This window comes from Arachis hypogaea, chromosome 10 (genome assembly GCF_003086295.3).
Source record: "Arachis hypogaea cultivar Tifrunner chromosome 10, arahy.Tifrunner.gnm2.J5K5, whole genome shotgun sequence".
Classification (NCBI taxonomy): Eukaryota; Viridiplantae; Streptophyta; class Magnoliopsida; order Fabales; family Fabaceae; genus Arachis; species Arachis hypogaea.
The window spans coordinates 5255269-5282678 of NC_092045.1; the positions used below are offsets into that span (position 1 = coordinate 5255269).

Here is a 27410-nt window from a genome sequence, read left to right on the forward strand (position 1 = left end):
ACCATCTCATTGTCCTTTTTGGATGGTGGTTCTTCCAAATATGTTGAATAGATACCCCATGCTCATAGTACACATGCACATCTCCATGGTTTCTTTCAGCATGGAAGCACATCTCCAGGAGCTCACCATCAGAATTTAGTTCCCTTAGAACAGTCTCTAAGGTTGCGTTTGTTTACCAAGACAGGACACTGAGACAGAGACACAAAGACATAAAATTGTGTTTGATAAAGAAGACATGGACAGAGACAATGTGTCTAAAGACACTGGATTAGTGTATTTTGTGTCCATCCTGACAGGAAGGACACAGGAACACTAACAATAGACGCAACTTATTTTTCATTACTCTTGTTAATTTTTTAGAATTATAACTTTTATTATTATATTTTTCATCTCATATTTTTTGAATGGAAAAAAATGAGAAAAAATTAAATATTCATAATTTGTTCTAGTTTATCACCAAACAGAATACAAAAACACAAAATTTTGTGTCTTTGTGCTTCAGTGTCTTGTCCTGTCCTATTCTCAGTATCTTGTCTTGTCGTGTTCTTAGAAACAAACGCAACCTAAGGGTCTGTTTGGAACCAGCCACCAATAGTGTTCCACCTTATCATACCCAAGCTCTTTGTAGTAATCCCTGATGAAAAACACATATAGCCGATTTAGGTCAAGTTTTGAAATCTCTGAAATATGGTCCCTGGTGTATGAGACAACACCATTTTCACTCATCACAAAGGATCCTCCATGGTGACACACAATAGTAAAGAGAGCCATTTGCAGGTAACACATGATTATCAAAATTGCCATCAGCCAGGAAGGCACACTAACCCCAATCTCTAACCCACCATGAAAACACATAAACTACATACATACTACTATTTTTAGTACATTACAACCATAGCTACCATCATCACGGACGAAAACAAACAATATAAACAAAACAACAACATGCGAAGAAAATCCTAACAAAATTTTAAAAAGAAAAACACATTATAAAAAGGGAGAACAAATGAATATATATATACTTACCAATGTCGAAAAAAGCCATGATCAAGAAAAACAGAGGAGTAGATAGTAGCTATTTTGTTTATCCTTTCTATTTTGGTTACATCTAACAACCAAGATGCTTCTCCTGAGATCACTACGTGCAATACATATGAGATAATTAGAGTGTACTTGCTTTCCTTGAGAGAGAACGCAAGAAAAAATCCCTCTTAAAGTGGCACCATTGAAGAAAATAAGGAGAAGAAGAAGAGACTGTGTTGGATTGAGAGAGAAACAGTCACTGCATGTTAAATCCCCTCTATGCACACTAAACGACGGCATTTCTATGCAATTTGGGCGCCAAATAAAAATGGCATCGTTTTGGATGTCCAGCCTGGCGTCCAGCGTGGCCTCCGTCGATCCAAGTCATCTTTCCGTCACCGGAAAATGCTTTAGGGACAACCGTGAGTCACCTTTACTAAATTCAGGGAAACGATTGGGGCCAATGCAAATTTAGGGACAACTTTGAGACTCGAGTGCAAGTTCAGGGACCACTTTGAGATTTAACTCTTATTTAATTTTTACGAAAATGCACAAAATTTATTCCTATTTAAACTTTTCTATAAACAGGACCACAGAGGGTTGCAGACAGCAATGGTGTGCTATCAGAATCAGAATTAGAATGTTGGACCACACAAAGCGCAAGGGACAAACACTTTCTAACAAGTCACTAACTTGAATTGTGTGAAGCGTTCTCAGAAGATTCTGTCCAGCTTTATTAACAACACCACCAATCCACCGTCAACTATGACGTTGTCAGCACTCTTGTAAGCAGTAACGTCAGTGCTTCTTTCTACCAATCCAGCATCCATAGTGGTCTTGAGAAGTGAGGAACCTTTTCTACTAGGTTTTTCTTGTAAATGTGAAGGCTTGTTGATGGGATTTTATAGAAACACAACATTTGAGAAACAACTAAAGCATTACTTTCCGTACGAACAACGTCGTTTTTAGAGTGAAGGAGTTGGACAACTTAACCCCTATCCATTTGAATTTGTCTAACTAGGCACTAAATGAACACGTCAGCGAGCTCATGTGACAGGTCACACTTCAAATGTGATAGCTCAACGTTTTCCGTCAAACTTCGTCAGAAAATAACACACAATGACTGTATTGTGTGACGGAATTAAGGAATAGGGACCAAAATAGATCGTTTTTATTTTGAGGGGTTTCATTGTCATTTTTTAAAATAGACAGAAGTCGAATTAGTAGTTTACTCTTAATGTACTAATTTTCAAGAAAAAAAAATCATTTTTATTATTAATTACTTTTTTAATCACTACTTGTTTAATATATCTTTGTATTGAATATTTGATAATATATTGAATATGAAACGAAAGGACATCTTGTTAACTACACATACAGTAACACTCCTCTCAATCTGTCTCTTCTCTCCCTTATTTTGTTTTATTTCTACGTATGACTGATACCGAACGTTCTCTGGTACAAGACAATTTACTTTTATCTAATCACAATTAACAAGTGACAAAGTGACAGTGACATGGCCAGCCCAAATGCAATGTCGTGCATGTTAGGGAATATGCCATAATGCTATATTGAATTTGATCCGGTAATTCGGATTGATCCCAATTTTGCATTAATTCTGCATCAACTTTGAAAAAATTATAAGCCACAAAGTAGAGCGGAATTGACCAGCACCAAAAGAAAAATGAATTGACTTATTAATACAAAATTTTAAAACTTTTCTTCCATAAATACATAAGCTGCTGATATTCAGAAAATTTAGGGGCAACAGACCAACCGTATTAGCAATTTCGGCAAGTATTTAACTAGCATAAATGCCAAATTATTTTCAATAAATAAAAAAGATAAAAAAAAGAATAGTCAGAATTTATTTTATTTAACATTCATTCATTAATTTTTGTAATAATTAATAAATATTAAATAAGTTAAATTTTGACTATTTTCTGTTAATTTTTTTTTTGTTATTAAATATTTTTGATAAGTTTTATTGATTCATTATGTGCAAATTCTAATAACAATAAATCGATAATGCTATAGAGACAAAAATAAAAATCTAAAACTTGCTTTATTTAATATTTATTAGTAAATTTGGACTGTTTTTGGTTAATATTTTTTTGTTATCAAATATTTTTGTTCTAATAACTGAGTACAAAATTTATATTAATTCATGTGTGTAAACTCAATAAATATAAATATAAACTTATGTGTTTGATGTATACAAATTTATGTAAATGTGGGTACAAACTATTGCGGTTAACTCAAAATAATATTTGTTGGGTATGTAGTATTGCGGATTGAAATTTCAATTTGTTTGTGAATATAATCAGTTGTCTCCATGCGAGATAACACATAAACGGTAGAAAATGATGCTGTGTTTCACTAATTAATCACCAAAAGCAAACACTACAAATTTACAAAAAATGATTACAGAACATTAGCTAACACTATTACTAGCAATCATATTGGTATTAATTACATCTCTCTTTCTTAGACTTTATTTTTATCCAAACATAATACGAATATAGATCCTCTAAAATGAGAATGAGAATAATTGTAAGGATCCTATTACAGTCTAACCAAGCAATCTTGATGATCATGATTCCCTTGCTAAAAAAGAAGAAAGTTGCATGACTTACTGAGATCAAGAATGGCCTTCTGAATTTGTCCATCTAAAACTAAAACTAAGTGAGGGCGAGGACGAACATGTCTTGGGACCAACGAGGAACGATTTCAAGTGCCTGGCAAACTCTTTAGACTTCTCTAAGTTCACTGCATGCCCTGCATTCTTGATCACCACAATATGAGCACTTTCCCCTATATGCCTGCTCCAAATCAAACACAAGTCCATTGTTGTTTAAGATGATGCTTCGAACTTGTATGTGCTGGGTTGAGAAATCTATATATCTCACCTTTGTAATCTGTGTCCTAACTCCAGAGGGAATACCTGATCTTGCTCTCCCCATATGATTAGCGTGTTCTGCTCCATCCAATACCAGAGAATTATGTAAATGTTCAAATAATTCAAAGAATAGGTGAATTGGATAAAATGATAAATACCTGTTGGATCTTGGGAAGATTAGAAAGTTTTCGACCTTTGAGTATTGCTTCAAGTAATTCTCTCTTCTCATCAACGCAACGTGTACACATCACCTGCTTAGCTTGTTTCCAAATAAAGCATCAATTAAACAAATCATATGTCTCTATCTTTGATTTGATTATGCAAAGAAATTAAAGAGGGATACCTGAATGAAATCTGCAAGGAACCAAGTAGGGACGCCCCTTGCAGGCCTAACGAAAGATAGCCGCATCAACTCCCTGAGCTTCTCAGGAGTCTGAGGCATCAAAATGCTTGCAGCTTCATCCAAATCAGAAACCTTAAACAACCCATTTTTCATGTCAATCTCCTCCAAGCAAACACCCGTGCAACAAAGCGCCAACTTCTCCACTTTCTCGGGGAACTGTGCAGCCAAACTATACGCCACAAAGCCACCATAGCTGATCCCAACCAAGCTCATCCTGTGGACACCATGAAACTCCATCAGCTTCCTCAAGCACACGGCCTGAAAGGACTCCGTCCTCTCAGGTCGTGACGTGAAGGAATCGCCGAAGAAGAGAAGGTCAGGCACGTAAACGTTGAAGTGTGCCACGAAGTTCCGAAGGTGGTCGCCGTATTGCCACATTGCGTTCGCGCCAAAACCGTGGATCAGGACCAGGCTGGGTTTGCTTCTGTCATGGATCTTCGGCACCCAGCAATGCATGACGGTTCCGTCGCCCAAGTCTGATACCACGGCGCGGAGGCCCGCCACGGAGAACGACTGGCGGTACAACCAGTCTCTGGAAGCGGTGAAGCTGAAGCATTTTGAAAGCCTGGGAAACATGGGATGATTACCAATCACAATCGGAAATAAGATTGAAACTTTTTATGACCAATGTGAATGTTTACGGAGGATTTGAAATGGGTACAGTATTGAAGGAGAGAAGCTCGATGATGATGATGATGATGATGATGATGATGATGTTTGATTAATTGTGGCGGTTTTGTGGTTGTCAATGGTGACAAGGTTCATTGGAATTACAATCAAAGTTGAGAATGAGATTGAAGATGGTTGTGCGGAGAAAGCGAGACAATAGTCAACAGAATGTAGAGAATTGGTAATGCCAAAAACTGAGGGTGGCAAATTTACGAGCACTGTTACATGTTACATGCAGCTCCTAAAACATAGCTTATTTCATTTTCTCTGGTTTTTCTGTTTTTGTCTTCCTTCCTTTTCGGCAATCTATTCTAATTCAAGTTCAATAATACTTCAGCTATTCTAATTAAATAAGATTAATACATGAACCACTTTGTACAAAAGTTTAGGTTATCTAAGTTTTAATACTAGAGTAGATGATGTATTCGTTGTCTAAAATTAGGGAGACTATACTGTATGAGTTATAGCTCGTTGGCATGATACAGAAATATTTGATAACAAAAAATATTAATAAAAAATTATTAATTTTTTGTTTCATTTAATATATCCTATAATAAATAAATACTAAATAAGATAAATTTTAACTATTATTTTATCTTCTTAATATTACTATTACTATAAATTAAAAAAAGTTATTGTATCAAAAAAAATGGTTATAGGTTCTGGCAAACTGAGGTCGGTTTGCCTAGTTTAAGTGTCAGTTTTAGAGGCAACAATAATAGGGTTTGATGCTCTGGCAGGACTCTGAATCTGCTTCGTGTAGTGACACTCTAATCATGGAAAACATGCTGTATAGAGTCGTATATTCTTTAACTTTAATTGAGACTTGGGAATTCATATTTGTGCACTTCGTTTCAGAATTGTATTTCTTCACGTAATGTCTTATTTTACAAACTTCTATATTTAAAGACTAAATAATAGACTATTTTTAAAGAATACCTAATTATGATTTTAAAAATTCTATGCCTGGACATATGATTTTAATCAATAATATTTAATAAATTTTAAACTTTTTCGTTTTTATTTTTAAACGTAAGTTAAATAATTTAGATATCATAATAAAAATATTATAAATTTATCTTAGATGTTTGTAAGTGCTAACTGCTAAGCAACTCTTTTTTTTAAATAGCCTTGCAGCTTTTTTTTTTTTTTCTGTCTTTGATAGTCTTTCCGAGTAACAAGGAATTGAACGTTAGCAGACTTGTTCTCCCAACTACTAGTTAAATCTAATATATATTTTTCTTTTTTCTTTTTTTAGAATGAGAGTGAGATACAAATTAAATTAAAAAGTTTGACAACTACTTTTATATATATAGACAAAATATTATATAACGTATTAAATATTCATAATCATTGCATATCGTGAAACGCAAACTCAGCAATATATTGCATCTCAAAAATTCTAAAATATAAAGTTTAAATTTTTGTTTTTTTTTTATATAAAAGATATAATATGACCCTTGAATCCTAAAACCATTTAGAAATTGAAATTAAAACTGACAATTTGAAACTCATGGCTAAAGAATGAAACTAAAATTTTAATTTCAAGATATAAAATTCAATTCCCTACAATACCTCTTGAAAATAAAGATACAAATAGACTAGAATTTATGAAAATGGAGACCAAAACTTTAATATTTTTTAATAATTAAAAAAATTTTAATAAATATTTTCATTTCATATCCATATTTATCTTGAACCAAATAAGATATTAAAACATAATTTAGTTTATACCAAATATAATACAAAGACTTAATTTAGTCTCTTAGGTAGCGTTTGATGAAGAGATAGAGACGGAAAGACGGAGATTGAGAGAACAGAGACTAAGAGACAGAGATTGAAATAAATTTCAGTATTCTGTTTGATGCAAAATGGGAGATCGAAATTGAAATAAGAATGAAACTCTAATTTAATTTGCACAAAATTGGAATTAATCAATTGAAATGAGAGTATTTTAGGTATAAAATGTTATTAAAGTTTTAGTCTCCATCTCTAAAAATTTTAGTCTCCTGTGTCCCTACTCTTTGGAGGTACTAAAATACTAAAATTTTAGTATCAGTCTCTAAACCAACAAACATGATACTAAGTCTCAATTTCTCAATCTCTGTCTCAGTACCTCAACAAAAACTATCTTAGTCTCTGTCTCCCCGTCTCTCTTTCAAGCGTAACTAAGCTCCTGCTTGGCTAGACTAGGAATAGCATAAGATTCAAATCCAAATTCTGTTCTAATCAAGCCTTGTGGATTTTATTAAGTAATAATGATAGTGATGATATTTACAAAAGAAATGTTGCATGAGATTCTGACCCCAAAAATTTAAGAAAGAACTAAACGTTCTCCAAAAGGTCATAAATTTCAAAATTACCATTAGTATCAGGTGGTGGCAAAGGAGAGTAAGCGACACTAACTTGCTCTTGAAGAGTTTTATACATGTCACAGACAGTATCAAGTAGAAATTTATCAGCTCCATGTGATGACATGAATGACACGGAGACACAACAATCATTATGATGTCCTAATGGAATTGCAACCTGTAAATAAGGCAAAACCAAATATAAAATTGTTAACCCAAGTCTCAGAAGAATACATATGAACTGAGGAAAAATATGTATAGAGAAATTTACCTGACAACAACCAGAGATGCTAGCAATGCTGGATAATGCAAAAGCTCTTTCATGGAACTCAGAAGAAATCTCTTTCTCCGTATTAAGCTTTAAAGGGTTGTCTGCAACAGTGGGAATAACTAGTATTCCATCATCCTATATGACAAAAATAAAACACTGAGGAGGTAAGGGAATAGCATAGAGATATTCATCATCTTCAAAATATAATCAAATTCCATGTCCGACCTTTTAACAGTTTAGGAACCTACTATAGATATTACACTACCTTTAGAAGACACTGAAAAGCAGCTCGCATCTCTGTCCTTACTCTGTACAAGGCTTTTATATTATCATTTGTAGTTTTGATGGCCGCAGTAACACGATCAGATGCATAACACCCTAACCTGGGTTTTGCATGTTTAATCCATTCTTCATGATTGGTTTTGAATTCATATCTGGAAATAAGGAGCAAGTCCAGGATTATAAAATAATATATTAGGTCATCAACAGAAATATATAATGCAAGATGCTTTTTAACAAAAAGGATAAAATCATAAAGTGTAACATAATCTAATCTAAGTCAAATGATAAAAATGAAGGACATACCCTTGTAATGATAACATTACTGTAGAGAGAGCTTTCAAAATTGATGTTCCATCTGGTTGATGAGCTAATTGCTCACAGAAACCCTTTAGATTGGGCACTTTAGAAGCAATATACTGGCAAATATTCATATGTCTTGGAGACGGATCTGCAAAACAGAAGGGAAAAATTTCTTCGTGATTCGATGTTTCATCATGCACCATATACATGAATTTTCTCTTCTTTGAACAACAAAAATTTTCTTTCCTTTTTTAGACCACGAATCAACTGAAAGTAATTTTATTAAATATGAACACACACAGATCAGTCCTCAAATGTCCAGATACTTACAACCCGTCAAAGTCTCAATAGCTTTGCCGATAACAGATACTGTCTTCAGATTATGAACTTTAGATAACTGAAAAAGATCATCAGCAAACGAAATCTGCCTTATCCTTTTGGTCTCTACTGAATTGGATTGAAGTAAAACACGTCCAACAAGAGATAGGACAGATGGATCGCGAGCAAACCATCCTGAAATGTAATTAGACAATAAAGAAATAAACAATCAGAAAAACTGCAATTGTTGATCAGGATCTTGAACATATGTATGTAAGATATCAAACAATTAACCATAGTTTTGTAATATCATACTCAGTTGTGTATTGACATGCATATAGTTCTGACTCCAAGAAATAAAACCTTATAATCTATGATAAAATCAGATACATTCAAAAGTATAACAACCAAAGACTTAATCATGCAACATACCAATAGTATCTAGACTTTGTGCATTTGGAAGAACTCCAATGGTTGTTACAGCTCCATGAGATGGTCGAAACCCAAGAATGCCACAAAATGCTGCTGGAATTCTGACACATCCTGTAGTATCAGTACCTACAGAAACAAATACAGCAGCTGTGTGTAAAGTTTACTAATTATGCTCATTCAGAATGTCAACTTAGAAACCCTAAAATGTTATCTGTTACAAGTTACAACCCTATTGTCTTGTAGAAAATGGATACTTAAACAATAAGTCAAATGAAATACAGTTAAACACAAGAATAATGAATCGTATTTAACACAGGAAATAAATCTCATTACATATTTCATTTGAATATAGATTATAATGTTTGAACTAATCTCTAAACAATTAACTTATCACATCATTTTCATTCTCACATAGTTTCATAAACCTAGAGTATATTTAATGCTTGTCCCAAAAACTTATTTCTATCCAAACTTTTAACTATATGTTAGATTTGTTAAATGTATGATTATTTCCCGCGTTAAAAATGTGCAACACAAACCTATTATGGTGGAAACTCAGATGCAGTTCTAAGAGTCGCCGAATGATTTGACCGGTTTCACTAAATTATCAACATGAAGTTAATAGCACCGGAGTTTCTACTTTATGCAAAATAGCAACGACAAAAACACACTCACCAATAGCAAAGTCAACTAGGCCGGCAGCAACGGCCACGGCAGAGCCACTGGAAGAACCTCCGGGAATGCAAGACGGCGTGCGAGGATTGATGGGGGTTCCATAATGGTGGTTCTGACCGGAAATCCTGCAAAAGAAAGTGATAATTGAATAAGTTGTCCTGAAGAATGAACGAGAAATCGAGAGGAGAAGTGCAAACCCGAAAGAGAATTCGTCCATAAGAGTGTTGCCAACACAAGTGGCACCGTTGCTGAGCAGAGCGGTGACAACAAGGGCGGTAATCTCAGCTTGAGGGTGCGTCTTCTTCCAATCAGGGTTCCCAAACCCCGTCACGTTCCCCTTCACATGAAATCTGAAGAATCATTCAATTCAACGAAGCAGATAGGAAACGCGAATGGAAGCAAGGAATATACAAAAAAAAATTACGAACATGTCCTTCACTGCAAAGGTTAGGCCACATAGCATTTGGTTGCGCGCGCCAGGGAAAGGAAGAAGCTCAAAACGCTGCATAAAGGAACCGTACAACTCCTTATCGGGGGAGCTGGGAATCCTCCGCCTCCGCCGTCTACGGCGAGTCTCGGTGACAAGAAGGACGGCGGTGGTGAGGCCAAGGCCGAGGAGAAGCCAGAGTTTGGGGTTGGAAGCATTGCGCTTCAGAAGATTGAGGGCTTTCGACATGGTGCAGAAAACAGAGAGAATAGAAGGTGGTGGTTGGCGGTTGAGGAAGCGCGGAAGGTGGTAGAAGACATGACATCAGCATAGCGCAGTCAACGGTTCAGATTTTGAGTCACAAGTCACACAACTTTTCATTTCTTACAGTTAAAAATCTCTCAAGTTCAGGTCATAAAGATAGTAAAAGAACATAGAACTGTAGAAGTATAGATTTTGGATAACTGATGGTTTTTTTTTATGTAAAAAAGTTAAAATATGTTATATTAAGCAATAATCATACTATATGTATAGTAAATAAAAATTAAAATATAAAATATATATTAAAGATAAATTACACGATAATTTTATATATATATAACATTTTTTGTTAAGTAATTTTATCAAATTATCTGATAATTTTCTACTATTATTTTGATACGAAGATATTTTCATGAAAATAATCCATATATACTATAGGTAATTTAAAACCAATTTTAGCTTAGTTTGATGCAAGTATAATAGAAGAAGCTCCACTTTTGGTTTACTCAAACCTCATTTACAATTAGTAATAGTGGCAGAGTTAACTAATGAAATTGAGGGGAAAACAAAAAACAAGCTTAAAAGAATCAACCAAAAATAGGATTATAGGATATATCCACCCAAAAGTTAAATTGAAACAAATTTTACTTATAAAGTCAGGAATTTGAATACTAAGAAACTCTCTTAAAAAAGAATTGTACTAGTTACCACTCTGAATCACAGGAACTTAGAGTGCCTAACTTTTGATCATTAGAAAAACTAACCATATACCCATCTCAAATGTCACACTACTCCATGTCACAAAGCAAAATACAGAGAAAAATGATGGTATTAATCTACACTGAAGAAATCAAGAAATGCTAAAATAGAACCACCTAATGTCAAGAACATCAATTTTACAGATAATTCTGGGGATGGGGGAACCTATGGTTGCAGAAATTTCCAGAAGAACAAGAAGAAGAAGGAGCATGGACTTTGCATCCCTATATTGGTGAGTCATCAAAGATTGAATGTAATGGATGGAGGAGAACCCTGAATCACTTGAAACGAACTACAATGCATGAAATGTCATCTTTACTGTCTCTGTTCAATGCCTCCGCAGCTAGCTGTTTCGCCGCCTTTTGAGGATCTTTGATCCTTTTCGCAATATCCACTGCTTCTTGGTTTGCCATTACCTGCAAGAACAAATGAGAACTTCAAGTTCAAAATTAAATGTTTTAAGGAAAATACTTGCCATAAAGAAGAGATTGATGGATAACCTTCCAAAGACCATCACTAGCCAGAATCAAAAGCTCAGTATCTTGTTCAATGTCACAATGTTGTACATCAGGATCAGATCGCAAGTGCGATTTGAGGTTTCTGTCTCCGAATGCCCGAGACACTGCAAGCTGCCCGTTCACTCTTGCAACATCTCCTGATATATAACATCCACATGCAAAGAAATGATTACAGAATACACAATTTATTTTTGGTAAACTTTAGATTTCTGAGGATATTGGCCACATATGCATGTAAGGTATTCTGATTCCAACACATTTTGGATTAGCATGGGGATGACAGAAAATACTCTTTACTACTCTTTTAAATCTGAACACATTTTGGTTGAACCTATCCTTCACTTTTCTAATAAATGTGCAGATTGTATTTGTAAGTCATGCATGTATCGAAAATCAGTCAAGCAGAGGTGGTAATTTGATTTTCAAGCTTCATGGATCACAAAGAGACACAATTGGTTTCAATAGATACACCCATGAATCTTTGATCAACAGAGGAAGGTTAACTCTCATTTTTGCATAGTTCAGCCTGATCTTAGCAAATTACTTTTACTTCTTATAAACAAATTATGATGTTGATCCTCTTTGAAAATGCAAATGAGGCTCGTGATACATATATAATCTTCCCAAGCATAACACATTCTTGAGGTTTCAATTTAGCATGTAAAATATAGGCAATATCAAATAGGCAAGGCTCATTAAGGTTTGCTTAAGAACCTGGCATGTTTGAGACAAATCCGCCTTTGTTCTCGATTATGCCCCTTTCAGTATTGGGCTCATGATCTACCGTCATCTGTATGGCCTGCCCTCCCCGTGACAGAACTGCTCGTGAATCTCCAACATTCGCTATCCACAATTGCTGATTATTTATTAGAATTGCAGTCACTGCAGTTGATCCGCCTCGTCCCAGATCAGGATTGTGAGAAAGAATGGCCTGATCCGTTGTCTCGTACGCCTTAATGATGGAACTGTTTGGATCATTCCAGAAGTCTGCCTGTAACAATCAATCATAGCTTAAAGAAATAGTCTTCGTGAAATATGCAACATATACCAGAAAAGAATGGAGAACTTTTCTCTGAACATCCCAATGTTCAGTCCTAGAAATTGGTTGAACAACTTACTTCCTTCAAGATATTAGAAAGCAGATGCTTTTGTAGATATGCTGGAACAGTGTCTCCCAAGTGTCCGTCATAGATAGCGAAAAGTCCTAGCTCTTGCCCTCTCGACTGGACAAATTTCGCCACGTGATAGTCCTCCATTGGGTGATTCGCTTTCCCTTTAACTAGACTGAAGCCATACTTGACTGCATACTGAGAGCTCCTACCCTTGCCGGAGCTACATGAAGAACGACCTCCAACCACCTAAACATAAAGAAGTTTGAAAGACAATCACAAAATTAGAACAAGAAAAGAGGCACAAAACCAAAAATGATCAAATATTTCACAGTTTAACACAGCATAAAAGAAAGTTGTTAGTACTCCACTGTTAAGTCCTACATTGTTCAAGTATGCAGCTAACATGTCAAGTCCTATAAAATCCACCCTCCAAATATATTGTCCTTTATGTGAGAGCAATCCGTTAAGCCGGACACAACTTAAGATATGGCGAAGATAGTCTATATAGTCTGTACTAGGACAGCTCTTGGCCCCTTTCCCTCCTTGAGAAACTCAAAATCAATCTAGTTACAAAGACTCAGAACCTGATACAGTGATATCCTAATAAACTGCCTGCAATGAAACATCACTGGCATTCTCCAAAATATTGAGTGCATTTCAATAGGCTTTTAAAAATTTTAGTACTTTATAGACAAAACACAATGGTAGCTTTCGATCTACTTCTCAAAGAAGCAAAAAACAGATTATCAAACGCTCCACCTAACTATAATTATAAAATTTGGGACAGTTCTAAGGCCTCATTCACTGCACCACCAGAACTTAATCCCCACCTAACTATACCATAGCTCTTCAAAGGAAAACACAGACAAAAATATGAAGACACATTTGGAGAACAGAGATAAAAATATGCAAAATGTCTCTGTTGTTATGCAAAATTTGCCGAATTTTCTGTCTACGAAAAAAAAAAAAGGATATAGAAAGAAAGAAGGAAGACACACAATTTTTTCGTCTTCTCTATTCCTCCTATATCCTTTACCAAACACAGCCTAAGGAATTGAATATGCATGATCATTTCAAAGAGAAGAGAATATATTGTTTTTAAAAAAAATAACAACAATAAGGAAAGCAGGAATTCTCACCTGAGAGACAGAATTGAAGCAACAGAGATTATCCATGTAATTCAGCTGCCTCACCTCACCTTCGGTTAGTTTTCAACATCTACCTCTTCTACTAAAATCTTCAAAACAGAAAAATTCCATGAAAACTTGACGTCAGGGAAAATAATTTAATTAATTAAACAAATTTTATAAAATCCCCAAGCGCAGTTAATTATCACCAGAAAATTGCCGATCACCCAAGCAAGCAATTCTAAAAACCCAAAAATAAACCTCCTAGAGACCAAAATATTAAAAAAATAAAAATGGAAAAACTTTTGAAGACCCCAGATGAAGAAGTGGCAGAGAAATTCACTAACCAATCCAAAGAACTGAGCTTTGGCACTAGGGAATGAGATGGAGGATCTATATAGGAAGTGGGTGGTCACGGATTATGCCGTCCACTTAAGGAGAAGAAGAGAAAGAGACAGAGCAATAACACAGAACAGAACAGAACAGAACACAAAGAAGCTTATACCAAAAGAGCCCCTCTTAATAGAGAGAGCGCTTATTATTAATGGGAGAGAATAGAATTGAATAGAATAAGGTGATGGGGTGTGTTGTATATTGTAACCGTTCTGGTTTTAGGGAGAAAGTCTAATGTGCAATGACTGCAAAAGAATAAAAAGAAAAAGAAAAAGAAAACTCTTGTTATAAAAGGAAGAGCTTGCCCTTATTGACTTTGCAGTTTTTTTGTTTTTATTGCTGCTGACACAATTTGGCTTTCATTATTACAGCTGTTTTTGAGGTTTCATAGTTCGCATAAACACTCAAAATCTCTGCCATTTTCTTTGGGTCACTCACCCTTCTCAGGGTGGGGGTGCTGCCTTGGGAGACCTCAAAAAGTCAGCAAATTTTTCTAACTATAATTCTCTTCACTTCCTCCAAGAGCTCTTGTCCCAAAAGGATAGGGGAAAATAATTCATTTACAATACCCTCTAATTGTTTTTAAAAAATAAAAACCTTGCTTATTCAAAGTAACTAATCAAAAATTGTCCTTTCTGCACGTTACTGTATGGTTTTTTCTTTCAAAAAATTAGGTGTTCACTAATAATTAGTCACTAAATTACAAATAATATATTTTTAATATATATTTTATATAAAATTAATTTAATTATTATTTTTTAAGATACACGTAACATAATTATTATTATTTTACAGCAGTGTTTGAATAATAAAGATAAAGGGAACAAAGGAGTTTAAAAATTTTTTAATTTGAATCTTAAAAAAATGTTGGGATTTCTTTGTTAACTATATTTAAGTCTCTTTAGACTACTTTTGTCTTTTGAAACTATTTTATATATTTTGTCAATAAAAAAGTTTATTTAGTATTATAATTAAATTTATTTTTAATATAATATAAAATAATTATATATTTAATTATGTATTATTACATTAAACAAAAATGATTATTTTCTATAAATCAGTCAAAGCAGTCACAATTTATTTATATATAAATATATATTATTTAATTTATTTTTGTAGACATTTAATATAATTGATAAAATAACTTAAAATTTTATTTAAATTATATATATAAGAGTTTAGTTATTCTTAAACTCTAATTTAAAATTATTGGTTAAAAAAGGAAATACGTATCTCTCTATTAGATTATGTATTTTATTGGGTTTGTAGGGTGATAATTATTAATTAAGAAAGGAAAAAAGGATCAAAATTAAATAAGTCAACCCTGCAGGTTAGAATTTTCAGACAGGACATTAACTCTCTTGTCATTTCTGGGGATAGAATCATGCAATCTGCAATTGACGACAAAAGAGTGTCATGGATTAATCTTTTATGTATTATTTTTTTTCAAACAAGAATTAAATGCCATATAGGAGAGTTAAGAATACAGAAAGTTTGCAACTTTGAGGGGAAGGAATCTTGTGGGGCTTAATCTATAGGTGCAGTTAAATTGTTAGCGGTACTATGCTGACAATTTTATCAGAAAGTCAGATACTAGTACCCTGTTCCTCTCTCACTCTAAAATATTTTGTTGTTTTTTGTTCTGAATTTCTACCACAGGTCCACCCCATAAACACAAAGTGCACATTGCAGTAAAAAGCTGAGTGGTCAAATTATAATATCAAACCTATTTGATAGTCATCACCACTGTGGCCCAGCACCACTAACCCTAGGTCCCCCACAACCACAAACCCTAAACCCAAATTTATGGAAATTTATTCACCTAAAACTTCCTTCCTAGTTTTAGCGAAATAATATTTTCACTTCACATCATAAAAATTTGATTAAGTTTTTATATTGATTGTCGAAGATGTAATATGACCTCCTCCTTTATTTATTCGAGTTTAGAATCGATTATGTAATATTCGAATAAATTTTTATATTAATTGTCGAAAATGTAATATAATCATATTCCTTTATCTAGGTTTAGAATCAATTATATAATGAAAAAGTATAGATAACCAACAACATTTTTGAATAATGTTTGAACAATGTAAATTAATAAAATTAAAAGAGTAAATTGATCTTAAATTTAATTAGTAGCATTAAATTATGATGTAGTATAATTGGTGGTTGTTCATGTTGTTCAAGATAGTCATTGTTTACCTAACATTTTTCGCAATATAATATAGGTAGAGTTATTCACCTTAAAATTAAAACCAAAATTATTTATCCTTAATGCTCTCATTTCATTGGTTTTATTTTCTTCTGTGTGCTTGTAACAGATGTTGAAAAAGATCCAGTAAAAGACGTAACTTTTTATATTTATCTATTCCCAAAGATTACTTGTATTCTACTTAGTGGTTAAATTGATGATTATTAAGATTTTATCACGTATTCGTATGTAAATGAATATATGAATTTGTAGGAAACATGATATAAAAATCCAAAGCTCAGACACAAAAGGTATTCAACCAATGAATATAAAATTCCATCTTTACAATATATGTGCATCAATTTAAATAAAAAAGGCACCGACCAGCACGTTGCACCGAATATTAGTTTTAGAAAGATATTGGACATCTCAATACGCCCATACACTTTTTTTTTCCTGAAACCATGCAGTATTATATATACATTTGAAGATTGATAGACCAATGTTAATAAAAAAGAAACGTAATGAACACAACTAAGTTCAATAGAGAGCAGCCAAAGCACAAAAATATGGTGCATGTGTGCAACAATATAATGCAAACACGGATGGGTCAACTCCCCATGCATGATGCATGTATCTATCTATATATGTATCTGTACAGTGATTGGTGGAAGGAGATATCAGAAAGCAAAGTCAAATCCATTGATGATTACAGAAGAGAGAAAGATGAAGATAATGAAGAAATTCTAATTCCATTGTTTATGTTGGCAATTTGGAATCATCATCACAGCCGACATGCCACGTGTAAATACAGTCAACTACGTGTGCAAGGTGGGGTTCTGTCACGTGTCCTCTGTGAAGCAGAGAAACCATATAACACAACATAATATAATATAAATATAAATCATAATTAGCATTTAGCACACGGTTATAATTCCTCTCAACACAGTACACTTTGTGTACAAATTCCATTTTATACATCGGCAAGCTAACACCACTTTATGTTATAAACCTGAACTAATTTATAATATGAAACATTCTGATCCTGTCATATAAATAAAACCATAAAAGAAAAACAAACCATGTCTTATTAGATTACAACCAAAATGCATGCTAGCTATGATTATCTATTTATATTCAGCATTGAAATCAAGTCATTTCTGATCAGGAATATATACACCAAGACGATGTTAGGACAACCCCAATGCCAAATAAAGCCAACTGGCCATGTATTTACAGTGGGGATGAAAGGAGGAGCAGCAGCCACCACGGCAGAGAGAATCAATCAATCAATCAAATGCTATGGGAATAAAATTGTCATCATCTAAGAGCATATCAATATCAATCAAATCCTCCACACCATCAACTGTCTCTTCAGAATTTACTAAATCCATATTACATGCCTGCAAGATATGACATGAGCACATTATTGATCATTCATTCATTATGCCAATAGCCTCCCGAAATTAGTAATAGGATAAATTCTTTTCCTGTACTCATCACTCTACTCACCATAAAATTTTCACTCAATTTGATCAAGAGTTCTATTGTGATAAGGTGATGAGTACATAGACTAAAAACAAGGTGACTACTCACATGAACTCTTTTCTATGTAAAAATGATAATTAAAAACTGTTAGATGACAATTTAATCAAACTTTCTCAACTATCATCTTTACAGGATGACAATTTCACGAGAATAGTCACCTAAAAACAAAGTCACTCAAATATTTCTTTATCAATAAATTTAGACGTCGCATGTACATGACAGCAGAACATTATACATACCTTGGTTTGACGGAAGTCGTCAACAACATTTAGCAGGCGCCGGTATTGAGCACGTGCCTCTGGATATTGAACCATGGACTTGACCCTTGAAAGGGCCTTTTGGAACTTCTCCTCACTTTGTTTTCTTCCTTCCTTGAGGAAATCATAATCATCTTCTTTCGGCGGATCACTCTGTTGAATGGGGGCCTTATTAAGGGCATCGGGTTTAAATCCGCGCAAGCCACTGCCCTTGCGTCTCCACCGTAATATCACTTTCTCAAGGATTCCCACAGACCAGATTATGCTTTTTAGACTCTTCCTAACCTGGTGACCTCTTACATGGGCCTTCATACAAAAGAATAATTCAAATCTCAGTACAAGTACTACCAGGCAAACGGATGCAAGGATGAATTTCCCAAGTAGCAGAACGATTCAATGATCTAACAATTACCCAATCACTCCTTTTTTAATAAAAAAATAAAGGAGAAGGTAACAAATGGCGCAGACATCAGTGTTTCAACTAACCTCAATGAAGGTCTGTGTAATTTACCCTAATAAATGAAAAAATAAAGTAACGAGAGCGGAAGAATGAACCTGGATTTTAACAATTCTTTGACGAATGATCAAGAATTCTTTTCTCTTCTTCCACCCACGAAACTTCTTCTGTATCTGTGTTGCAGCAGCATTGGCTAAACGATCTCCTTGTCCAGATTTGCTTGCCTTAGATGCTAGAAGGGAAAGAGCTCGCGGGTCTGACAATCCAAACTCATCATCTGCCAGTTTATTCAACTGCTTCCTCTGAAAAGACTGCATTCTGAATACCTGATGTATACGATCTGCAGCTTGTGTAGCATTAATAACAGCAGTAAGGGAATCCTTAAGGCAGGGATCATCTGGCATATCATCCCCATATAACACAGGGGTAGCAGTTCGTTCTGAAACTGTCTGCACTACTTTTGTTACTGAAATCTCTTGCCTGCCACCTTTATATTGATCATCCATTGTGAGGGATTCAAGATGACTGGTTAATAAAGATTCACCAAGGAAACCAGATATTCCTTTGTGCCCATTGGTAGAGGCAAGCTCTGAAGCTGTTCTTCCGGTTGGAAATGCTGGAGATGGATCTGTCAATGCTCCAGAATTTGCACCCATGGTGACAAGGACAACCACCGTCCGCTCTCTGAAAAAAGGACACAGGATAACATTGGGAACCAATAGAGTTATGAAGAATAACAGCATTTGGGTGAAAATAATATATAATGCTTAAAGCTGAACACATTATGGAGAGGCTTATATTATCTCCCTTACACACACCAAAAGCTATGGTTATAGAGGCAACTCCAAGTGAGCTGATTTAACATGCATAAGGAAAAACGTTTCATAGTCTTAACAAAAATAATTCAAATATTTACAAGAATTTAGGTCATGTAAAATGCTGCAACTTAAGCCTTTGCAGGACATAATTTCTTAAACAAATCCTAATTTGAACAGGTCAGAAGCTTTTTTTCCCCCCTAAAAAAGGATCAGAGTACAATCGAAAGCAGGAAGCCTCAATCAGATCAGTTGAAAAAACTTATTCTCAATCAACTCAGCACAATAAAGAGAAATAAAATATCTCAAGGACCATTACCTGCCACAGGATGCAGCCCAATGTAGGGCTGTCCATCCATTTACATCACGGAAATTGATACCACCTCCAGCAGTTAAAATTGGTTGTATAGCCCAATCATACCCAAGAGCAGCTGCTAAATGTAAAACACCCTGTCCATCCTTATCTAACACATTAGGACCTTTATCACTTTCCGTTACTTTGTGCAGAAGCCATGAGTACAGCTTCTCTTTAATCTGCCTGTGAAACAGATGCGCCTTCACCTTCTGTGAGGATGTATCAGATTCTACATGTTGCTCTTCCTTACTCGAGAATTCCTCTTCCTCTCTTAAGAAAATAAGCTTTAAAATTACATCTCTTTTCTCCATATCATTCTCAAAGGTTTGTTTAGATGGGCACACTGGTTTTGAGGACAGAAACTCTTCCAATCGCAAATGCAGCAGCCTTTCAGTTGAATCGTTATAAAAATCTGCAAATTCTACATTTCCAGAAAAGCCTTCTCTATAGTCGAATTCACGCACTTCACTGCAAGCTAATCTATTTGAACATGTTACATAGAAAGGAACCCGTCCAACCTTATGAGGTGGAGCCTGGCAACACAGAATTCCATTAGTTAAAACCTCAGCAGGGACCTCCACTTCCCCAAACATACAGGACCAGTTAGAGGTTGACACCTCCGGTTGATACTTCAAAAAAGATCCAACAATTACCACCTGCATGGTTTAAAATAGGATATAAAATGTCTGTCAAATGAAATCTGGTTCTTTCTCATTTCATGTTACAAACAACGGTCCATACAAGACATACTAAAGGGGAAAGGGGTCTGTTAGAATGCACACTGATGTACTAGGAAATGGTTGCTGATAATTTTTTTAAAAAAATGCATAGGAATCTGTCATCAATGTTGTTATTTTCTCTTTATTTTATTGTCGTACGTTGATTTATTTCTTTATTATTCAAAGTGCTATCCATGAGACGAGTACCTCAGTTTCCACTTCAGCATAAGCCCATTTGGGGGAAAATTCATTTATGCTAAACAGCTGATCCTGAGAAAGGGACGGGCTCAATGAGGAATCATCTATCACATGCCCAGATTCATCTGTACCCCATGAAATACCAGCTGAAGACTGCATATTCAAATCATCCACCTCTCCAAGGGTTTTAGTAATCCACCTAGAGAAGCTATCAACTTTTTTCAGGCTCTCGTCTCCATCCAATAATGTGCGCTTTGCTGTGAAAGCATGGTTGAGACTTTCTTCACCAAGAACTTTATTCAGAGAATTGGATTGAAGTGCATACTGAGATTGTCCATCTGCATGCCGTTCTGGATAGTGTTGTTGCACATGCTGCTCTTTCGGCTCACCATGAAAGTTAAACAGGTGAGGATCAATTTCAGAACTTGCATTAAGTGTTTCATTCCCAACTAAACCAGATATATAATCGGATCCAAATTCCAAACTCAATGATTGGGTGAAGTTTGGCAAGCGTCCTGAACTTTCTTCAAAAGGAATCTGGATCGAGTAAAATAACAAAAGGTAAGTAGTTACATATCATTGCCAAATCTCATAAATTGGTTTGAACTTTTAATATAATAGACACTTGAAACTCAACTGACCACATGCTAATAAAACAAGGTTACTTTAATATAATACCCATCCTAGCAGAAGGTTGTATACAGTTACATCTTGAGAAGGGTCGACTTTAGAGGGAGAAGAAAGGGAGGACATGGTGTATTTTAGCCTTTTATCAGCTTCAAACACAATTCAATACCATTTAGTGCAGCACATGTAACTCAACATCAAACAGTTAAAAACACCACGCATTTCATCATATTCATCACTAAGTTGAATTAAAATTAACGTAGACTGCAGTTCAAGTACCAATGCCACCAGACTGAGCCTGTCACTCAGATCATGAGTTTCTCATATGAAAAAATAAGTCTTAGATACTACTGGGTACTGGCTAATATAGCAAGCAGTATCAAAAAGTACCTGCCAGTTTGATTGGATAGATTGCGAGCTCCCTGCCTCCTCAGTGAGGCTACTTTTGCTCCCTAAGAGATCACCAAAGTCATTACGTTCTTGTTCTACAGTGTTTCCTATCAAACTCGATGGTATGGAAGAAAATGGTACAAACGAAGGATCACTCTGCAATTCTGCATTGCATTGCTTCAACACAGTGTCCCAGGATGCCATGCTATGTGCTTTCTGACCATCAATATAAGTAGTATCACTTCCTCCAAATCTTTCACCCGGAACAACTGGGATATAATCTCCAGAAATTGAAGACTGTCCTCGATCACCTGAAAATTATAGAAATTAACATAGTCAAATCTCAGAAAAGCTTGAGTTGAGAGTTCCTAACGCCGGGGGGGGGGGGGGGGGGGGGAGGAAGAAAAAAGGAAAATGGGTAACAACTAAAAGAAAAGAGGTACAAGGGATGTATAACAAAATGTTCGAACCAGTATCAACTTTGTCTGTCAGGTGACCATTCCGCGTATGTTGTGACTCATTTAGTGTGTGTAATCTGGAGCTTGCTTGGTGAATCTCCTCTGGGGGGAAAAACATCAACAAACCATTTAACAGACACTATATGGGCTAAAGTTCATAATCTTATGCAAACATATGGATTTAATAGTAAACCATAATATTTAATTTTGAAGACTTAGCACAGTAATTTAGCCATAGTTACCAGAATCAGCATCTTCACGTAAAGATGCCAAACTGCTAGCTGGACTCATGGAATCTGTACTCAGTGAAGGCAAGTTGCTATAATTTGTTGGTAAGCCAGATGATGGAGAAGGGGTCCTTTGGGAGTCAGACGAAACATCATAACTATCTATATTTCCTCCAGTATTTGTCTTGTTACCCTGAGAAATAAGGAACCCAAAAAACACATCGATATAATTTGCCAAACGTGCAAATAAATAAAAACCAGAACTACATAGCAAGGACCCTTCTATACCGAACAGCTTAAAATGCTTTGTATATGTTTCAAGAATAATATGACAGCAATAATTTCAGAGTAAAGAAAAATTCAATCTCAATTTACTTAATTTAACGACACTAGTAACAGCACTAGCTACTCATAATAATATTAAGGGGGAAAAAAAAACTCAGTCAAAATGTCCTCATTCATAATTTATGAGAGCTCAGCTATTTGTACGAATTGCAGCTATACCCTTCTTTCTCCCCTCAAGCATTTCATTATATAATTATATTATGTAACATAAAAATTAAAAATGTTATCTAGATAAGTTTTCAGCCAAGTCAAAGACCCAGCATTCCAGCAATAGGTCATCAACATACAGTGCAAAAGCTGAAAATAAAATAGAAATAAGGTTGATAATACACGCAATAACTGACACATAAAAAGAAAAGTAACAGCAGAAAATGGAGGGGGAGGGAGGGGAGTGAGGAAGTACCTTAACTTCCAAATAATGTACGAATACTATGTGCATCATATCCCTGAGTAAATAAATAAATAAATAAATAAATAAATAACAAAGAAAACTTATGATATTAAATTAAATATATAATAAACAAAAATTAGCTCAGTATATGTATATTGAAAACTTAAAAATAAGCTAAGATGCAGTGAAATAGTTAATATACAAAAACAGAAAAATATCACGAACTTCTGACAATAGGAAAAACTATGAATGCAACAAAGCTGCCCAATTAGCATATTCTAAGCTAGCAACTCCTTGAAGCAACGATAAGTAGAGAAAGTAAGTGCACCCACCAAATTAGGGGCAACGACTACAACTGCTTTGAAATATCTAATGCAGTACTTAAAAGCATACAATGCAAATAATAATAATAAATAAATAAATGTGAAATATGACAGATTTTTTCATACTCACGGTTCAAGCATCCAATAGCTTCGTCTCTGAAAATTTTCATTTTCTTCACCATGGGCATAGTAGCAATGCAACACGTCAACACTTCCCACCTAAATTTGATTTAAAAATGCCACAAACCCGGCATCATGTAATTATTTGAGGATATAAAGACTTGATTATACACAAACTCCAAACTCAATCAACTTTAAAGCTTACCTTCAATTTTTCATGAGCTTCTTTCACGGTTTTTCCATCTTTTTTCTTTCTCCAATTATGCCCATCCTTTCTGAAGTATCTCAAAACCTTTCGATCAAATAGAAATAGTGAACCACCTGCAATAATTAAATGCAAATCATGAAGTAACGTCTTCAGGATCATTTAGCAAAAACTATGAACCAAGAGATGAACTGAAATCATAAACCCTAAACGAAGCAAATTTTTTGGCTAAACAACAAAACACTATTAATAATTCCAAATACCATGTGAACTAACAAAGTTATGCAACATGCATACATATGCTCTTTTGCTACCATACTTGAGGGGAAAATTATTTACCAAATTTCCTGAAGTGCCATAATCATTGAACTGAAATTTACAGGATCTATTAGAACATTAGAACATGAATACCTTAACTTCAGATATATTTTTTGGATAGAAGACTTTAACTTCAGATAGTGAGCAATTAAAAATGTCTTTACAGTAGGAACTAATTTAACTACATGAATAACATGAGGACTATAAGCGATGTCCAACCACAACAATGCACCTACTATACAAGGTCATTAGCAACTCCTGCTAAGTGTTAATAACATTGTAAATGCCGAATTTGCTAACAACTTTGTAAATGCCCAGTTGCAATAAACAATCCATGTTAGATAAATAAGTCTTCTGCAATTCATTCAACCCCATATGCGTATCAGAACTACTAAATTTCATTAGGAGCCATGAGTCAATTAATTTATTAGTAAGCATGCAACAATCTTACTTGGTGGCCTGTTATGAGGTTCTGACGTGATTTGAAACATCCGATAGTTACGAAGAATTTCACAAATTTCTGCAGGTCTCAACCAGCGATGCTGGGCTTCAAATTGTAGTTGCTGAAAGTCTATACATTGATATCATGGCAGTCAGTCAAACATGTGACTTTTTGTATGTCTCATAAGTCATAAAAAAATACACAAATACAATTATTCAAGCAATCTTAATGAATTGGAATCATTAGAAATTTAGCAATACTGGATTGGTTTTATTTGGGTCTGGGGCAATATAGGATAATCAATTATTATTATTTTCAGGATAATGGTAGCTTTATTCAACAAAGGAACATATATTCTATTCTGGGAAACCATTGAACCAACACCTATCAAACTCCATATCGTTCATAGCTATGTAGAGTTGCCTAAACGCAATCAATGAAGCTTCTCCACCTAAAAAACCCAATTGAACTAAAAGAGTCACAAAAATCTCAATATGATAACAATCCAAAATGTTTATTTCTAAAAATGTTTTAAACCCCGAATAAATTTCAGCTCAGCTTTCTCAAATCCACGACCTAACCTTAGGTCCAAATAGCGAAAACCATTTTCAGTGACTGACACTCAGCTACAACAAGACGAACCAATTCAACAAAGGTGAACAGGAATACCGGAACTACGAATTGGAATTTGGCAAAGCTTCAATCAATCAATCCAAAAAAAAATATTACAGGATCCAAGCAATTCCACGAACAATTAGAAACATTGAAAAAATAACCAAAAAAGGAAATAGCAATCAGAAACTAACCCAATCGGGGACCCAATCCGAAGGAAGGACGCTCCGCCATGGCGAAGACTGAATCAGAGATCAACGCGAACGAGGAGCGAGTGTTGTTCTTCTTTTCTTTTCTTTTCGTTTTTTTTTTTTCTTTTACTTTTTTTTTTCTCTAGTCTCAGACAAAGTGACGTGACAAAGTGGAAAACTTGAGGCTCAAATTTTGGGAATTTATATAAGTTGATGGGGCAAAATGAGAAATTGGAAATTGCAAAAAGGGGCCGGGCCCGGGGTTGGGGTAGGTATATGGATATCCGGATTCACGGGCCGTCTCTTTCTTCGAATCCACGTGAATCTCTCTCCTCTTTCTCTCTCTTCATTTTCTTTTTAATTAATTTCCCTCTTAATTATTTGCTTATTTCTTAAGTAATTATTTCATTGTTATTTTTGGTAATTATTTTTTTAATATCCAATTTCCACCAATCATATTATAAAAAAACTTTTAAGTATACTAGTATACTAATATTTCAATAATTTTTAACCGTTAATCTTTATTATAAAAATATTAAATATATAAATTCTTAAGTCACTCAATTTTAGTATTTTTATCATATTTAAAAATTTAAATTATCTTTAAAAGTAAATTTTACTTATTATATGTATAACTCTAAAAATATATAGTAAAACAGGAATGGATCTACTTACATTGTAGTGGGCAGGCGTCATACAATTTAAAATTTTTTGAGTAATATATAAGAATAAGATTTATTTGTCCCCATTAAATTATTAAATTTGACTCATAATATTTTTACATTTAATAGTCAGTTTAAGAACTTCATATTAGATTGTATTATAATATAAATTCTCAAATTTAAATGATTTGATATTCTTTTTTAAAATCGACTTAAAGAATATTATCTATCAAAATTTTATTTATTTTAATTAAAATTAGCTATTATAATTATATAACATTATAATATAAACTTAATTAATATCATAAATATACTTATTATAATAAATATTTTAATATTTTTTAAATAATTGTTTAACAACATATATAAAAAAGATCATTTTATTATATTGTCAAAAAATTATAATCTTTTAGTAATATGAAATATAAAAAAATTCTAAATTATATGTTATTATTTAAACTATTATATTTAATAATTTATTTTAATTATATATTAGTAACATATTTATAATTATACAATTATATTATACATAAAATTATTATTATAAAATATATATTAATAATATTATAAAATTATTATATTAATTATAATTATTTATATAATATTTTAATATCAATTATAATATATTTATTAATATTTAATATTTTATAAAATATTAATATATTATCAAATATTATTATTTATTGAAATAATAAAAATAATATTTGTAAATTATAAATTGCAAATTACAAACTGTATTGATTATATTGTGTAAATTCTATAAATAAATAAAATGACTAATTATATCTTATTTTTACATTTTTGCATAAATTCATAATAAATTATGATATATCATATTAAATTGTCAAAAAATAAATATTTATTATCATGTAATATTGATTCAAAAATAATTATATTTATATCTAATTATTTAATGTGCAAAATCAATAAATAACAAACAATAATATAATTATTAACATAAAATAATAATAATATAAATACACATTAAAATAATTAACAATATAATTTATAATATATATAGTAATTTTTATGTAACATAATATTTTTATAATTATATCATATAATAAATTGATACTACTAAATAATTTGTATCAAAATATTTATTATAATAATATATTAATTGAAAACTTATAAATTACAACATTTAATAGTATAATTTTATTGAAATACCTATTTGTATAAATTATTAATATTAATTATTACAAATATTTGTATGTGTCAAATTTTAAACTAAATACATTTATAAATAAAAAAAAATGTAACTAACATTTTATCTTATAATTATATCAAATTTTATGGCATTAATCACTATTTGTAGCAGTTATCTTATTAGTCA

At 33.4% G+C, this 27410-nt stretch overlaps 4 protein-coding genes across 6 annotated transcripts; all 4 read right to left on the reverse strand.

Annotated features, from left to right (window-relative positions):
* Nucleotides 1–3379: 3379 nt before the first annotated feature.
* LOC112714853 (uncharacterized) lies at nt 3380–5755 on the reverse strand. 2 transcript variants are annotated; one of them, XM_025766536.3, is made up of 4 exons: nt 4266–5755; nt 4081–4173; nt 3933–4000; nt 3380–3845 (listed from the first exon to the last, which is right to left on the reverse strand). In XM_025766536.3, exons 1-4 carry the CDS (start codon nt 4899–4901, stop codon nt 3665–3667), a joined length of 978 nt encoding a protein of 325 aa, XP_025622321.1. In that variant the 5' UTR covers nt 4902–5755; the 3' UTR covers nt 3380–3664. The 2 variants fall into 2 exon arrangements, with proteins under 2 accessions (XP_025622321.1, XP_025622320.1); XM_025766535.3 differs by having other exon boundaries at nt 4081–4176; nt 4266–5356.
* Nucleotides 5756–7212: 1457 nt separating this feature from the next.
* LOC112714851 (outer envelope protein 64, mitochondrial) lies at nt 7213–10466 on the reverse strand. Of its 2 annotated transcripts, none has more exons than XM_025766534.3 (9): nt 10052–10466; nt 9821–9973; nt 9624–9748; nt 8949–9074; nt 8529–8711; nt 8202–8346; nt 7882–8050; nt 7617–7751; nt 7213–7523 (listed from the first exon to the last, which is right to left on the reverse strand). In XM_025766534.3, the coding sequence occupies exons 1-9, from the start codon at nt 10297–10299 to the stop codon at nt 7320–7322; spliced, it is 1488 nt and encodes a 495-aa protein (XP_025622319.1). In that variant the 5' UTR covers nt 10300–10466; the 3' UTR covers nt 7213–7319. The 2 variants fall into 2 exon arrangements, with proteins under 2 accessions (XP_025622319.1, XP_025622318.1); XM_025766533.3 differs by having other exon boundaries at nt 8949–9095.
* Nucleotides 10467–10938: 472 nt separating this feature from the next.
* On the reverse strand, nt 10939–14794 carry LOC112714854 (probable protein phosphatase 2C 9). Its single transcript, XM_025766537.3, has 6 exons — nt 14175–14794; nt 13840–13937; nt 12707–12946; nt 12303–12579; nt 11571–11725; nt 10939–11486 (listed from the first exon to the last, which is right to left on the reverse strand). Exons 2-6 carry the CDS (start codon nt 13873–13875, stop codon nt 11349–11351), a joined length of 846 nt encoding a protein of 281 aa, XP_025622322.1. The 5' UTR covers nt 13876–13937; nt 14175–14794; the 3' UTR covers nt 10939–11348.
* Nucleotides 14795–17303: 2509 nt separating this feature from the next.
* LOC112714855 (calmodulin-binding transcription activator 2) lies at nt 17304–25593 on the reverse strand. Its single transcript, XM_025766539.3, has 13 exons — nt 25416–25593; nt 24619–24738; nt 23850–23965; nt 23655–23743; nt 23214–23256; nt 22481–22658; nt 22251–22340; nt 21781–22091; nt 20773–21300; nt 19811–20502; nt 18775–19360; nt 18202–18525; nt 17304–17817 (listed from the first exon to the last, which is right to left on the reverse strand). Exons 1-13 carry the CDS (start codon nt 25453–25455, stop codon nt 17704–17706), a joined length of 3231 nt encoding a protein of 1076 aa, XP_025622324.1. The 5' UTR covers nt 25456–25593; the 3' UTR covers nt 17304–17703.
* Between the last annotated feature and the right edge of the window lie 1817 nt (nt 25594–27410).